Genomic DNA, 12,902 nt, shown 5'->3' with positions numbered 1-12,902 from the left:
TGCTGTTCGGTGTAACAGAGGAGGTGGCATGGCAGCCAGAGGATGTCCTGCAGGTTGTGTCACAGGTATTGGAGGGAAGCTTTGCACGTTAATGTCACAGTGTCGTGTCCACCAATACAAAGCCGTGAAGCCATGGATTGCTGTCACTTAGAAAGTAGAAATGTCCTTTGTGGAACTTCAGGGGGAGAACATAGTCAATGCAATAAACAAAAGCAGGACACCCAAATCATGTGGACGTAAGGTTAGAACAACCCGATGCAGAGAATGACCGTCAGTTTTCTGGGAGGTTCTCCTTCCTCAGGGTGTGTGAGCAGGACCTCAGCCACCGCTGTGGAGAGCACGATGTGATGGCAGCCCAGCCTGAGGGCCCCACCCCAACAGCAGCGGCTGTGTTGCTAGAGCTGTGTGTTCCCTTGATGCAATTAAACGTTCTCATCCTGAGGCAGGAAACACTGTTGGGGCACTTCCCCACCTCTTTTCGCACAGCAGACTGATTTTTTGTCCTCTTGGGAACTGAATGAAGACTTGAAGAAGGACCAACAGGCAAAGAGCAGATTGGGAAGTCCAGGTCGGAGAAGACTCTGTCCTCCCTCTGTGCATGTACCCAGTAGGGATGTAATTTTAATTGGTGACATGGACGAGGCCGAGCTGGGCTGCAGGAGCGTGTCCCTGATGATAGGCTGGGCAGAGACCTGAAGGACGTTCCCTCCCGTGTGTGCAGGAGCTCACGCGTGTGCAGAGGCAATGGGCACCAGCCAACAAAATATCATGCAACTAATTAACTTCACATCCCAGGCAATTATGCCTCATCCTTTGGAAACATCTGCTGAGCAACAAAAATGCAAACGTTTCACTGTTTGATGCAAACAGCAAACCCCCTAGAATAAATTTAACGTGTCCCGTCTTACTTGGCTCCTTCTTTCCTCTTCCTGTCTTGGTGCTGAAAACGGAAATGCTCACAGGTTTGAATATAAACAAAATGATTAGGTCACTCCTCCTTTCTTCTGTAACTTTGGGCAGCCTGGGAAACAAAACGGTATTCGAATGCTAAGAGTACAGGTACCTGAATTGTTCACGAGGGTCATCTGCCTTCAACGAAACAATGAAGAGGCATCTACTGTGCCAGCCCCGCCTTCGCACAGCCTGTTTCTCATGTTGTCCAAAACACATAGAACACCTTGTATTTTAACACTCAATTTTCTCCTTCAAAGGTATAAACATTTTGAACTGTAAAAACACAGAATTTTCCAAATTTAATTCATGTTTATATTCACAGAATTATATTTGCATTACATTCAGTCACTTTAATATATACCATTGAATGATTTCAAAGAAATCTAGTAATATATTTTGACAGGGAAATCATATTAGTAAGTTAATAAATATTCTAAAGGTCCTGTATAGATGGGTTGTAGTTTTGATTATTGGACCTTGATCCTTTATGGGTGCATAAATAAAATATGGAACTTAGGTTAATAACTTCAACATAAGATTGCACTAAAGATGTTATGTTTTTTATCACAGTAGGAATATTCAAAAATATATAACATTTAGTTTATTTAATCTCAGTTAGACTCTCTCAAATCAATTTCATAAATATCTATAGAAGTGAATTAAGCTGAACCAATGGACGGGCACAAGTTCATTTTCCTTAATGCGTTGGTGAGGCTGTCTCACTTAAACATCGTATTCCCTTGTGATCATTTTACTCTTTATAATCACTTGTATGTTCGGTCATTTGCAGGTTTGATCCCCAAAAGGGCTTTTGGTGCCAACTATTGGAAGGAGGAAAGACCAAATGCCTTGGGAAAAGCAAAGGCCGGAAATACCCGCCCATGGGCCCGGAGGTAACACTGCCTGATTTGGAAAACCCTGTTTCAGAGCCAGTGAGAGCAGTTTGCTTCCTCTTCTGCTTCCTCTGCTGTCAATAGTTTTTTGTTTAGAAGACCAACGGACTGATAGTGATTGGTAGATACCGTAGAAACCGTTTGCCTTTGGGATGCAGTAGAAACGTAAATGCTCTCTGGAGAGTGACTCCTGCCCAAATGTGTGAAGCACTTACAATGTTTACGGAACAAAGATTTTAGATAAAATGTGTAAGCATCATACCGTGTTTCCCCAAAAATAAGACCTAGCCGGACAATAGGCTCTAATGTGTCTTTTGGAGCAAAATTAATATAAGATCTGGTATGATATGATATGATATGATTATGATGATATGATATGATATGATATGAAAGACCCGGTCTTATATTATAGTAAAATAAGACCCGATCTTATATTAATTTTTGCTTCAAAAGACACATTAGAGCTGATGGTCTGGCTAGGTCTTCTTTTTGGGGAAACACGGTAACTAAACGCTAACTAAACACACGCACCCAGGGCCTACACCACGTGGTCCTGACTCAGCAGTGGGAGCAAAGCCTTCTGGTTGTGGCTTACAGCACACAGTGGGAGGTTTATCCTGCCACCGAGCGGCCCTTGGACAGCAGCTGGCTGTCCGGCAGTTCAGCTCACTTCTGACGCTACACGCCTGCAGATGGCATCCTATCCCACAGGGTACGGGCTCAGCCCCACCAGCTGCCCCCACCCCTTCAGATGCCAGTCACAAGCCCAGGCTGTCACCTGCTCGTCTGACCCACTGGCTCTAAATCAGAGCTTCCCACCACCCCACCATGGGTTCCATTACCTTGCTAGAGTGGCTCGCAGAACCACGTCACTTACTAGATCTCCAGTTTATTGTAAAAGGACATAACTCAGGAACAGCAGATGGGAGAGACACACAGGGACAGGCACGTGGGAAGGGTGACGGAGTTCCAGGCCATCTCCGGGCACCTCTGGCCCAGAACGTCCACACGTTCCCCAACCCGGAAGTTCTCCCAAGCCTTCCTGTTGGCTTTTAGGGAGTCTTCATCACACAGGCACGATCGATTCACTGACCGTTGGTGATTGATTGAAACTCCAGCCCTCCTCTCCCAGAGGCTGTGGAGTGGGACTGAAAGTTCCCACCTTCCAGCCACATGGATGGTCCTTCCAGCAACCAGTCCTCTTCCTCAGGTGCTTTCCAAAAGCCACCTCATAGCATGAGACACGTTTGTCACCCTCTCACTTAGGAAATTCCAAGGGTTTTGGAGCTCTGTGCCAGGAAGGGGACAAAGACCAAATATATATTTTCTTCATAAGTCACAGTATCACAGGGAAGGTGCAGGATGAAATATTATGAACCCAGATTTCCTACAGGAGGGTAAAGACTTATGGCCACTGGTCTGTAAGAAGATAAAACAGTGGGACTACAACAAGGCAGGAAGAGTCTTGATACTGTGAGGGGTGTTCTGGGGTGGGGACCGGTTGGCAGTCAGCTGAACCCTCACTGTGCGTCCTTCTCCTAAAGCAAGAGGGGCAAAAGGAGGACAGGGTGACCTGAGCGTTGCTGTGGAAACAGAAGGACCAGAAGGTCCTTCAACTAGAAATTTGAGCTCAATGATTTCCAAAGGGTTTCAGGAATCACTTTAATCTGCCAAGAAATCAATGCAATGTTCCCACTACTTCTACAAGCGTCTTATCAAGAATTTGAAGTGTTTACAAACTGCTTTAAGGAAAGAAACAATGAAATAACTGGTGATGGATGGTGCAAGGAGAGATGAAGTTGTCTAAAGTCCATTTCCACGGTCTACACAAAGTTGCTAAGGAGTTTTAGGAAGAAAGAGACCATTTGTGCTAAAAAATTGGGAAGGGCTTCAGAGAAGGTGTAACTTTGACCAGATGGAAACAACGGTGGGCCACTGCCCCCTGAACTTGGGAAAATGTTCACCTCTGACCTATCAAGGGCACAGAGCTATGGCAGTGGGGTTGTAATATGAAGTAATGATGCCCAGAGGGAAAAGCCAACTGTAAACGTCCAGTTTTCCAGAAATAAAAGAAAAACATGAATGGTGACATATCTTTGTTTTAATCATTCATCAAATAAGAGCCCGTCACTCCAGCTTTCCTAGAATATAGCAGTCTCAAGAAAAGATTGTTATAGCGATCTTTATAATAAGACTTTACAATATTTTTAAAGTAGAAAGCTCTTGGTGATTTTTTTTAAAACCTATTGTGGTCCTGATAAATATAGAAAATGTTGCTGTGATGTTGCAAGTTATTTCTTTAATTGTGAATTTCAGCTTTTATGGTTCACTCTTAGGTCTTATGTAATGGCCAAATTTTACAGGAAGTGACCACGTGTAAAGGATAGTCTGTGTTTTCTAGCTGAGGCTGTAGGTTTGGCAGTACATCGGTTCTTTTCTTCATTCCACTTTAGTCCTAGGCCTGTCTCGCTGGCTTTTTCTCACTCCGTGATCTTTCCCACTCCCCCAGTAACTAAGGACCCCAGTGGGGTGGGAGCTGCAGCTGACATACCTGGACCTGCTCTTATTTTAAGCCTCACTTCTGCCAAACCTTTTCAAAATGTAAATACAAGTGAAATCAGAGGAGACTTATAAAGAAGTACACGTTTCATAGGCACCTGCATTGTCAGTTTTTTCATTTCTCCTAACAGTTCGCACACCCTTGCTGAGGGGACCACTGACTCATTTCAGTCTTCTTTCTGCCTTTGCTTTCCAGGCCCGATCCTTCCTGTCCACCTACTACCGCCAGCACAACGTGGAGCTCTCCCAGCTGCTGCACAGGCTGGGACAGCCCCTGCCGGCCTGGCTGAGGCACGAGCTGCAGAAAGTGAGGTAGCGCTGGGCTGCGACACTCCTGCTGACCACAGGCAGGAAAGCCGACCCACCACGTCCGTCCCGAACGCACTGGGGATTGTGAGCATGGGACTGCACATAATTTCCTCCTGCCTTCTTCATAAAATGAAAACTTACATATGCACGCATTGGCAACAACTAGCATCAGTCCTGTGTGTGCTTTGGGGAAATACTGTGGGGTTCTGTGGCATCGTCTAGTGTCCAGCGTGGGGATCTTAACAGCCCAGTCCCTCTGCGAGCCATAAGGTTTCCGAAACCCAATGTGGACTGGGAACCCCAACTGTATGCAAGTGCCATACAGGAGGAAAGACAGGGACTGAGATACCGGCAGTGACCCCGCATCCGAATTAAGGGCTTCCACTTTCCCTTCGCTTTTGTTTTAAAAGAGTTTCTGCAATCCCAGTCCTGTTCTGAGCAGATAGTATTGATTGCATACCCACGTTTTCCTATTACTCTTCTTCGTGAATTTCCTTGACTTGCTGAAGTAACGCTGTGACTTCCCATGTTTTCGTCTGTTCTCCTCTGTAGGAGGGGACCTTCTGAAAGGTCCCTCTTCACTGATATTTTACCTGGCAGGGCGTGCCATCCTCAGTGAATTCTGCATTACGGTTCCAGCAAAACTTGCCAGAGACTTTTGGGTACCCTGCGTAATCGTAGCTCATATGTGTAAGGCTGTCTTTACATGGATCCAGATCTTGTCATTCTATTAATCTACATATTTTCACTTGACAGTGAGGCAGTATTTATATATTTTGTCACTGTCCATGGAAGAGAAAAACTTTACTGGTAAACTATGAATTGGAAGCACCAATGTATGTGTACAGGTGGAACGAGGGACCTGTGCCTTCTGGGTGGCAGGTGGCAGTCAGAGCGTGGGCTTCTGTGTACGCCAGTGCATGTACCACTGCACAAGGTTATGTCTGTAATTCCTGCTTAAAAGTATATAATCCAACACGTACCTCTTTCAACTTCACCAATTCTCTAAGCTCTACCTGTCTCCCAGCTGTGTCACCCGAACATCAATTTCTAGAGAAGAAGGGGTACTCTCTCTTAGGGTCATAGCTACTGCCCGAGTCTGGAGGCTGTTATCCTGCTGGCTGGATTTCTGTCCTGTTTGGTCAGTGAAGATGTATTAAAGCTCTGTGCATCTTCTCAGTGGTACATAAAGGTAAAATTTCAACAGAACAGAAAGTCTAACTGGTTTGCGACACCACCTCTCAATCCATCCTTCCTCCAGAGAACTTCTTCTATAGGCTCTAAATAATGTTACTTTTTCCTATAATTTAAGAAATTGTGCTTAGCCTAATTCAGTGTCTTCACAGGAAACTAAAGATCTTTATTTTTGTTTATTTGTTATTTTTTGTTCTTGTTTTAAGCAAGCAAATCAAATCTAAAAGAGAATCAAGAATTTCTACCTATTTTATTTCAGAATTCACCTTTGGATTTATACTTTGTTAGATTTTTGGTCGTTTTCCTATTGTTTTCCACTGCGTCTAGAGGCTCTTGATATTTTTCAGAAAATGTAAGATTTTTCTTGGCCATGAGTTAACAGAGCTCCCAAACTCATCCTTTTCTTGTTCCTTGTTAACTATGAGACTCGGATTCTCAACTTTATTGTTATTTAGGTGATAGCATTCCATTAAGCCCACGAAAGTCACAATAATTGTGTATTTAGAGCTCTCACATTGGATGTCTGTGTACACTAATTTTCTCCAGTTTATATTCTAACATTTCTCCTTCTTGAACTAGAAATTAACTTTTTTTTCCCTCAAGTGGGATAACAGAGATATTTAGAGAAGAGAGAGGAGAGATTTTTCATATTAATATTCACATAACTCATGGTCCAACTCATTACCAGATTTTTTAAATGTAACTCATTTGTTGTACTTTCCCATTTTTTCTAATTAGTGTTCATAGTATCATTCACGTACCTACAAATATCTGAGACTAAAATTGCCCCAAATTCAACCAGTCTCTTCCCTCCGGTTCATTTTCATCAGTGTGTACATCTTTCTTATTAAGATTGATAAAGGAGACAACAGAATGAATTTAATTATATCGTTCATCTTCATCCTATAGTAAACTACTTAGAGGGACTCTGGGCTAGGAGAAAATTATGATAAATCAAGAAAATATTCAGTTTTAAGAATACCTTGATTTTCCCAATTTTTACCCATTGGCTACTTCAGAATGATCGACTCAAGATTTAATATATGTAATTCTTTAAAATTTTAAATAAATTCTCTCTCATGGTCTTCAGTGACGTACTTTTTTAAATTTTAAGGAACTTACAAAAACCTTAAGCAAGCCCGTGTCTTCTCCTCTTTCCTTCCCCTTCTCTGTTCCAATCGTCTAACTCACGAGTAAATGTAGTCATCGGTTACTTCACATTAATACAGGTAGGGGATTATAAGCCTGCATCAAAATATAACATATGCTTTTCAAATATCGGTCCCTAATGGCTATATTACAAATCTCACTCAAAACCAGAGTTTGTTCGTATTTAGCAATGGCCCAAAAAGATGGAAATCTGCAACAAGAAAGAATGCTAGTGAGAAAAATGTATACGCCTTCTATCATTGTATGTTTTCTTAAAAAAAAAAAAAATAGCTCTCCATCCAGTAAGAGCTGATTTTCCTCAGCTTCAGCCGGCCCACTCAGCTCTCCCTCATGTTGCTTCCGTTCTGTCTCACGACTGCACGAGGTTATGGAGCGACCTGTTCACCATGACTGCCGACTGCGGTTAATGACACAGTGTGTAGTGGAATGGTCTCCAAGGCCGATGTCGGTGGTTAGATAATGGGCTGACCATTTGTTCAGTGGGGGAGCCTCAGAAACGGTGCTGGCCAATGGTTTCGAAAGGAAGGAGTGAGGTGGGCAGCACGTTGCAGTTTGTCTCAGCCCCAGGCACAAGTGTACAGTCAGTAAGTGTAATTCCAGAGGAGGGTCTTCTGTGTGGGCAGCGGGGGGCAAAGCAGGAGGAGAGAGCTGGGCTCACGAGCTCACGGCGTGAGCCTGGGGCACGTGCACAGCGTCACTCGTCCTCATGTCTTCAGAATAAACACTCCTGCTGGCATGGCTGCTGCACTCGTGTGGCTTGTCCTCCTGAACCTGAGACTATAATCGGTGCATGAACTGTGTCCTCCCTTTGTCTTTGTTCCCTGCACCCCAAACACATAGCAAATGTGGCCAGGACATCACGGGGGGGCCTCGAGGGTCCCCCCTCACCCACTTCTGCCTCCCCCAGAGGTGTGGCCAGGCTGAGCGACAGTGTCCTTGCTGTAAGTGCAGACCATGAAGTAGAACTCCCTGGCTGCTCGTAAGCGTACGGTGAGAACATAGTAAATAACTTAGCACATGCCTGCTGCACTTACACTGGACCACGCGTGTCACACAGCAAGTGTATGGCAGTCAGACCACTGCCTCTTCTTCCTTCAAACAAAAATGTTTCTCTACTCCCTTTAATAAGAAAACCTACGTGTCTTGAACATACAGTTAATTGGATTTGGTCAAGATGGGAAACCGTGTTCCCTACCACCATCCAGATGCCATTCCGTGCGCCCCTGCCCTTGTTCTGTCAGCATCGAGAGCAAGGTGTGTCCCTCTCCATCCACTCGTCCGTCTCCCCAGGTCCCTTTCCTCCTCGGCTCATTCAGTACACTGTCTCCCATGCACCTTCTCTCTCCAATTCCTTTGCAACCCCACTGATATTCTGTCAGGACTGTCAGACCTATGGGGACAACTTCCTAAAACAGAAGGGAAACCACAACATGTAATGAAGGCAAATACATAATGACAGATTACTGCTTAAAGATTCTAGATACTCAAAAACTACAGGAGAATTTCTCTGAATTCTATACGTCTGTATGTCTAACATCATCTGCTTCTACTAAGAACTCCTTTCCACAAATGAACCATTTTATTATATCTCCATTTTTTGTTTTCTATTTTATTAATATCAAACATTATTTTTCTTGTATTTATTATTGCAAATGCACTGCCTGTTATGCCTTAAATAACACTGTTGTGTAAATAATTTCCATTCAGAAATTCTTACTGTTTCTCATACGTCTAAAGCCTTATGTAATACCAAAGCCTGGCGCACAGTAGGTACTCAGTAGAAGTGTGCCTCGTGTACTGAAATGTGCTGGGCAATACCAACTCACTTAGCTGTTTGCCCAGCTGTAATATACGCCACAACCTTCTCCGCTCGCTATACCTTCCAGCTCTAAAAATTGTATTCAGTGCTTAGGACATGGGGACCAGTGACTCCAATGTCCACCCCCAGCTGCTGCTGCACCCCCGCCCCACACCTCCCACGCGCCCCTGTCAGCCCCGTCTGACGCCTGCCTCACACCTGCACTGAGTACATCTGACGCAGAGCTCTTCAACTTTCCTTTGCCCCTTTTCTTTCTAAAAACTATCCCAGCCAGAAGCAGCTGTTACTGCCTGGGACCTTTCTCTTCTGCCATCTAGGTTCCACTGAGTCTTCTCCCGAATGTCTTTCCCTAAACACAGTTGTCTGATAGAAAGAAAATGTGAGTCACAAATGCGATTTTAAGTTTTCTAATAGCCACTTCCAAAAACTATAGAAGGTAGAATTAATTGTAATATTATACTTAATACAGTATATCCAAACTATTAATTTAACGTGTAGTCACAGCAAAAGCATTAATGGGACCTCATGTTTCTGTTCATGCTGACTCTTCTCAGCTAGGCTGTGTCACCCTCACTGCACAGCATGATTTGGGCAGCTCAGCCTCTGCTCTCCTCGTCTACTTGTCTATGATCAGCCCGAAGGTGCCGAGGGGCAGCCAGACACACAGCACGCGGCCCTGGACAGGTGAGAGCAGCCACAGCTCATTTGTTAGGGGGCCGAGGACCCTGCATACCAGGCCAGGCCACCTGGTCACACTGAGCGGTGGGGAGGTGATAAGCGAGCACTCGGATGGAAGGTGCCCTGGCTGCCACTGAACATGTGACATATGACCAGCTTGTGGGAACTGGAACCCACTGCTCAGGGAGAAGCAGGGACTGCCCGTTGTCCCCGTGACAGGGACAGCAGTTGGCTAGGGGGCTTCTTCCACAGGAGCTGTGTGGGAAGGGAACTTGAGGCTAGGCCGTGGGAGATGCTCCCGATTTCACAAGATGTCACAGCCGCACGAGATGCCGCATCTTATGTCCTGGCCTCACCCACAGCCCTCCCCACCTGCCTGTGGGATAGTCACAGCTGCTGACCCAGAGTCCCCTGTCCTCAGAGCCACACGCCACACCCCTCACCTGATGGCTGGTCTCCGTAGCTGAACAGGACCGTGCCGTTCTTTTCTTTAAAATCCTTCCCAGTTCCCCAGGCTTGAGGGACAGAAGCAAACCCGGAAGGTTCCGTGATATTCTGCCCACAGACGCCGATGCTGCTCAGTGCTCGTGAGAACAGCACGCCTCGTGTAAGAGCGAACGGCAGTCCTGGACGGGAGAGCTCACTGCTTTGCGTAATTCCGTGTTCAGCTGATCGCACCCAGGACACAGGGTGTCCCAAGTGAATCTCACACGTGGGTGGGCAATGTGGGAGGAGCGTGTAGCCAAGTGGACGATTTCCCCTTTCTAAGAAGAAGTTACCCATTTACAGAAAGGCGAGCTCATCTGTTCAGCCCGAAGACAGCAGAGTCATGCAGGACCCATCCTCTCTGCACACAGACCTTCATCTATCAACACATCCTGTCGGCTTTTCCTTCACAAGTGTTCAGACTCCAGGAACGTCCATCACATCCAAGCTTGGACCCTAGTTCCAGCCCCACTGTCGTTTCCAAAGGGGACCAAGAGTGTGTTCTCCTCACAGATTGGAGCCTCTATGTCCGGCTTCCAGGTCAGCTGGAGCCATTCTTTGACCAGTTTGCCCCCCCCCGGCTCAGCCAGCTCAGCGCACACCTGCCCTCACCTGCCCCTGAATGCACCAAGCAGGCCCCACCCCATCCATCTCCATCGCTGTCCCTGCTGGACTGTCCCTCAGCACTTGTCACCCATGGACAGAGGAGGGTGTGCTCCTTGTCTGTGTATTGCACACACGTATGCTATCCATAGTACATATGTGTATGTACCGAAACCACACACACACACACACACCTGTTTATGAATGCACACGTGTGTGTGTGTGCACCTGCACGTTAGAGCAAGGCAGAAACAGTACTCAGTCTCCACCACAGCAAGCACGCGGCTGCACCAAGCCCTCACTGAGTCTACAAGATCGACATTTACTATCACTGGGCTGCACGACCAGTGTCTTTTTCAAGCTGTGTCACTTCTGAATGCAGTGGTAAGTACCTTCGTGGTGTCTGTAGCATTTCATCCTTCACCTTACGACACACCACTCATCACTAAGTCCTTTCTTTCTGGCTGACTTTACGATTCAGCTTCTCCTATAAAAGTCTAATAACCAGAGCCTAATGAATAAGACCCTCCAGAAAAGCAAGTAAATTGGTCTGTTGCAAAGTTCCAAGTTACAGCAGCAGGTCCTGTGGCCTTAGTGCAGACATGGTCCTGGGCCGGAGAGCGGCTCATGGCATCGTTCCCCAGCCTCCTGTACACTCCTTAAAGGCAGACACTATTCCCCCCAAGTCACAGAGAAGCCAAACCAGAGACGCCATATCGGCGTCAACAAGAACGCCCTGGAAAACGATGGTCGTGTGGGGCGTGGAAAGACGGCATTTAGGAACTGGTCTTAGGAAGCCTGATGATGACCAGGCCACAGAAACGAGCTCCTCCCTGGCCGTGGAAGCAAGGCCAGGCCAGGGCGGAGGGTCCGAGCCCCAGGAAGCCTGCAGAGAAGCAGCACCCAGGACGTCAGGGTGACTCCCACCTCAGAGTCCAAGGCAGAGGGCTGTGAAAGAAGAAAGAGGGCTGTGAAAGAAGACACTTCACTTTTCCAGGTGTTAAATTCTAGAAGGGGCTTGCTTTTGTTGTTGTTGTTTATCTTGCTAGGAAGAAATCAGAGAGAGCTGGAAGCGTGACCCTGACTTCCATCGGACAGTCTGGCACTAATTTTCCCATAGCTCGACCTCAGCTACATGTGTCTGCGAGTCAGAGTTAGATAAGGAAGGAAAAATAACTCAAACTGTAGAATTCATTGGTAAAACAAAAATAGAAAAAAAATTTAAACATAGCATTTACCTGATTAAGCAAATGACATTCATTTCAGTTGGGATAGGTGATACTTACTTCCCATACATAATTTAGCAAGTCATAATTTAGCAACTGGTAATTTAATTTAAAGGATTTTGAATGTAAATGACAGAAGTGGAAAATACAAATGAAAAGTTGCTAAAGATTCACTGTTTTCCTTTTTAATATGCTTAAATCTTTAAAAAAAAAAAGAAAGTAAAATTAGTTTGCTAATTGGCAAAGTATTTTTGATTGAGTTGATGATTGTAGAGGTAGACAAATGAGCAAGAAATGTGGGGACAGAAAGTAACAGGCAAACTTGAACACGTTATATCGGTCATGTTGTGCAAAGTACCGCTTTTCATAGTATCCAAATGTTATCATTCAAGCACATAATAAAAAGATTTTGTTTTGTCCATGTGTTAAATATTACTGGCTGGTCTATATGTGGCTAGAAACACTTTTTTAATTGAGGATACATTTATGCGTATTCCCATTATTCTGCAACTGATATGGTTGCAGAAAATAGCAATTTCATGGAAGAACTTCATTTCCATTCATATCATTAAAATTGCTGCGAGTGTATTATACTCTATGGATAAGAATGGCGTTGTTTCAGGAAGAGGCGGTAGGGGAACCTGACGTGCTTCTCACCACCTGTCTCTGCTGGAGGAACGGGATGTCTCCTGGGCCCACAATAAAACAGGGCCCACACGTCAGGTGAGGCCAATATGCAAACTTCGCTCCGTCCCCCTGCAGGCTCCTAGTGCCACTTTCATGAAATTAGGTTATATAAACGAGGCTGTCTGTTCACTTCTATTGAAATGTTACTATGCCAATATCAAACATTGTTGATCACTATAGCTTTTACTTTATATTATTAGAATCATTCTTTATTTGCAAAAGTGCTAAGTCTCTTCTCGCTTGTTTATTCACCAACACAATTTTAACATCATCTTGTCGAGTATATAAACGTGATTTTATATCTTCCTCTTATAGAGCCCTGTA

General features: G+C 45.2%; 1 protein-coding gene across 2 annotated transcripts in view; it reads left to right on the top strand.

Annotated features, from left to right (window-relative positions):
- LOC308509191 (bifunctional heparan sulfate N-deacetylase/N-sulfotransferase 4-like) overlaps positions 1–9,528 on the top strand; it is a 206,333-nt gene extending 196,805 nt beyond the window's left edge. The window contains exons 14-15 of one of the 2 annotated variants that reach the window (XM_081076934.1): positions 1,745–1,847; positions 4,603–9,528. In XM_081076934.1, the coding sequence (XP_080933060.1) occupies positions 1,745–1,847; positions 4,603–4,722 (223 nt within the window). In that variant the 3' untranslated portion in view covers positions 4,723–9,528. The remainder of the gene's footprint in view (positions 1–1,744; positions 1,848–4,602) is intronic. The other variant, XM_081076935.1, reaches the window with a different exon arrangement.
- The last annotated feature ends 3,374 nt before the right edge of the window (positions 9,529–12,902 follow it).

Source organism: Rhinolophus hipposideros, assembly GCF_964194185.1.
Source record: "Rhinolophus hipposideros genome assembly, chromosome: 16".
Lineage (NCBI taxonomy): Eukaryota > Metazoa > Chordata > Mammalia > Chiroptera > Rhinolophidae > Rhinolophus > Rhinolophus hipposideros.
This window is presented reverse-complemented; position numbering and strand designations above follow the sequence as displayed.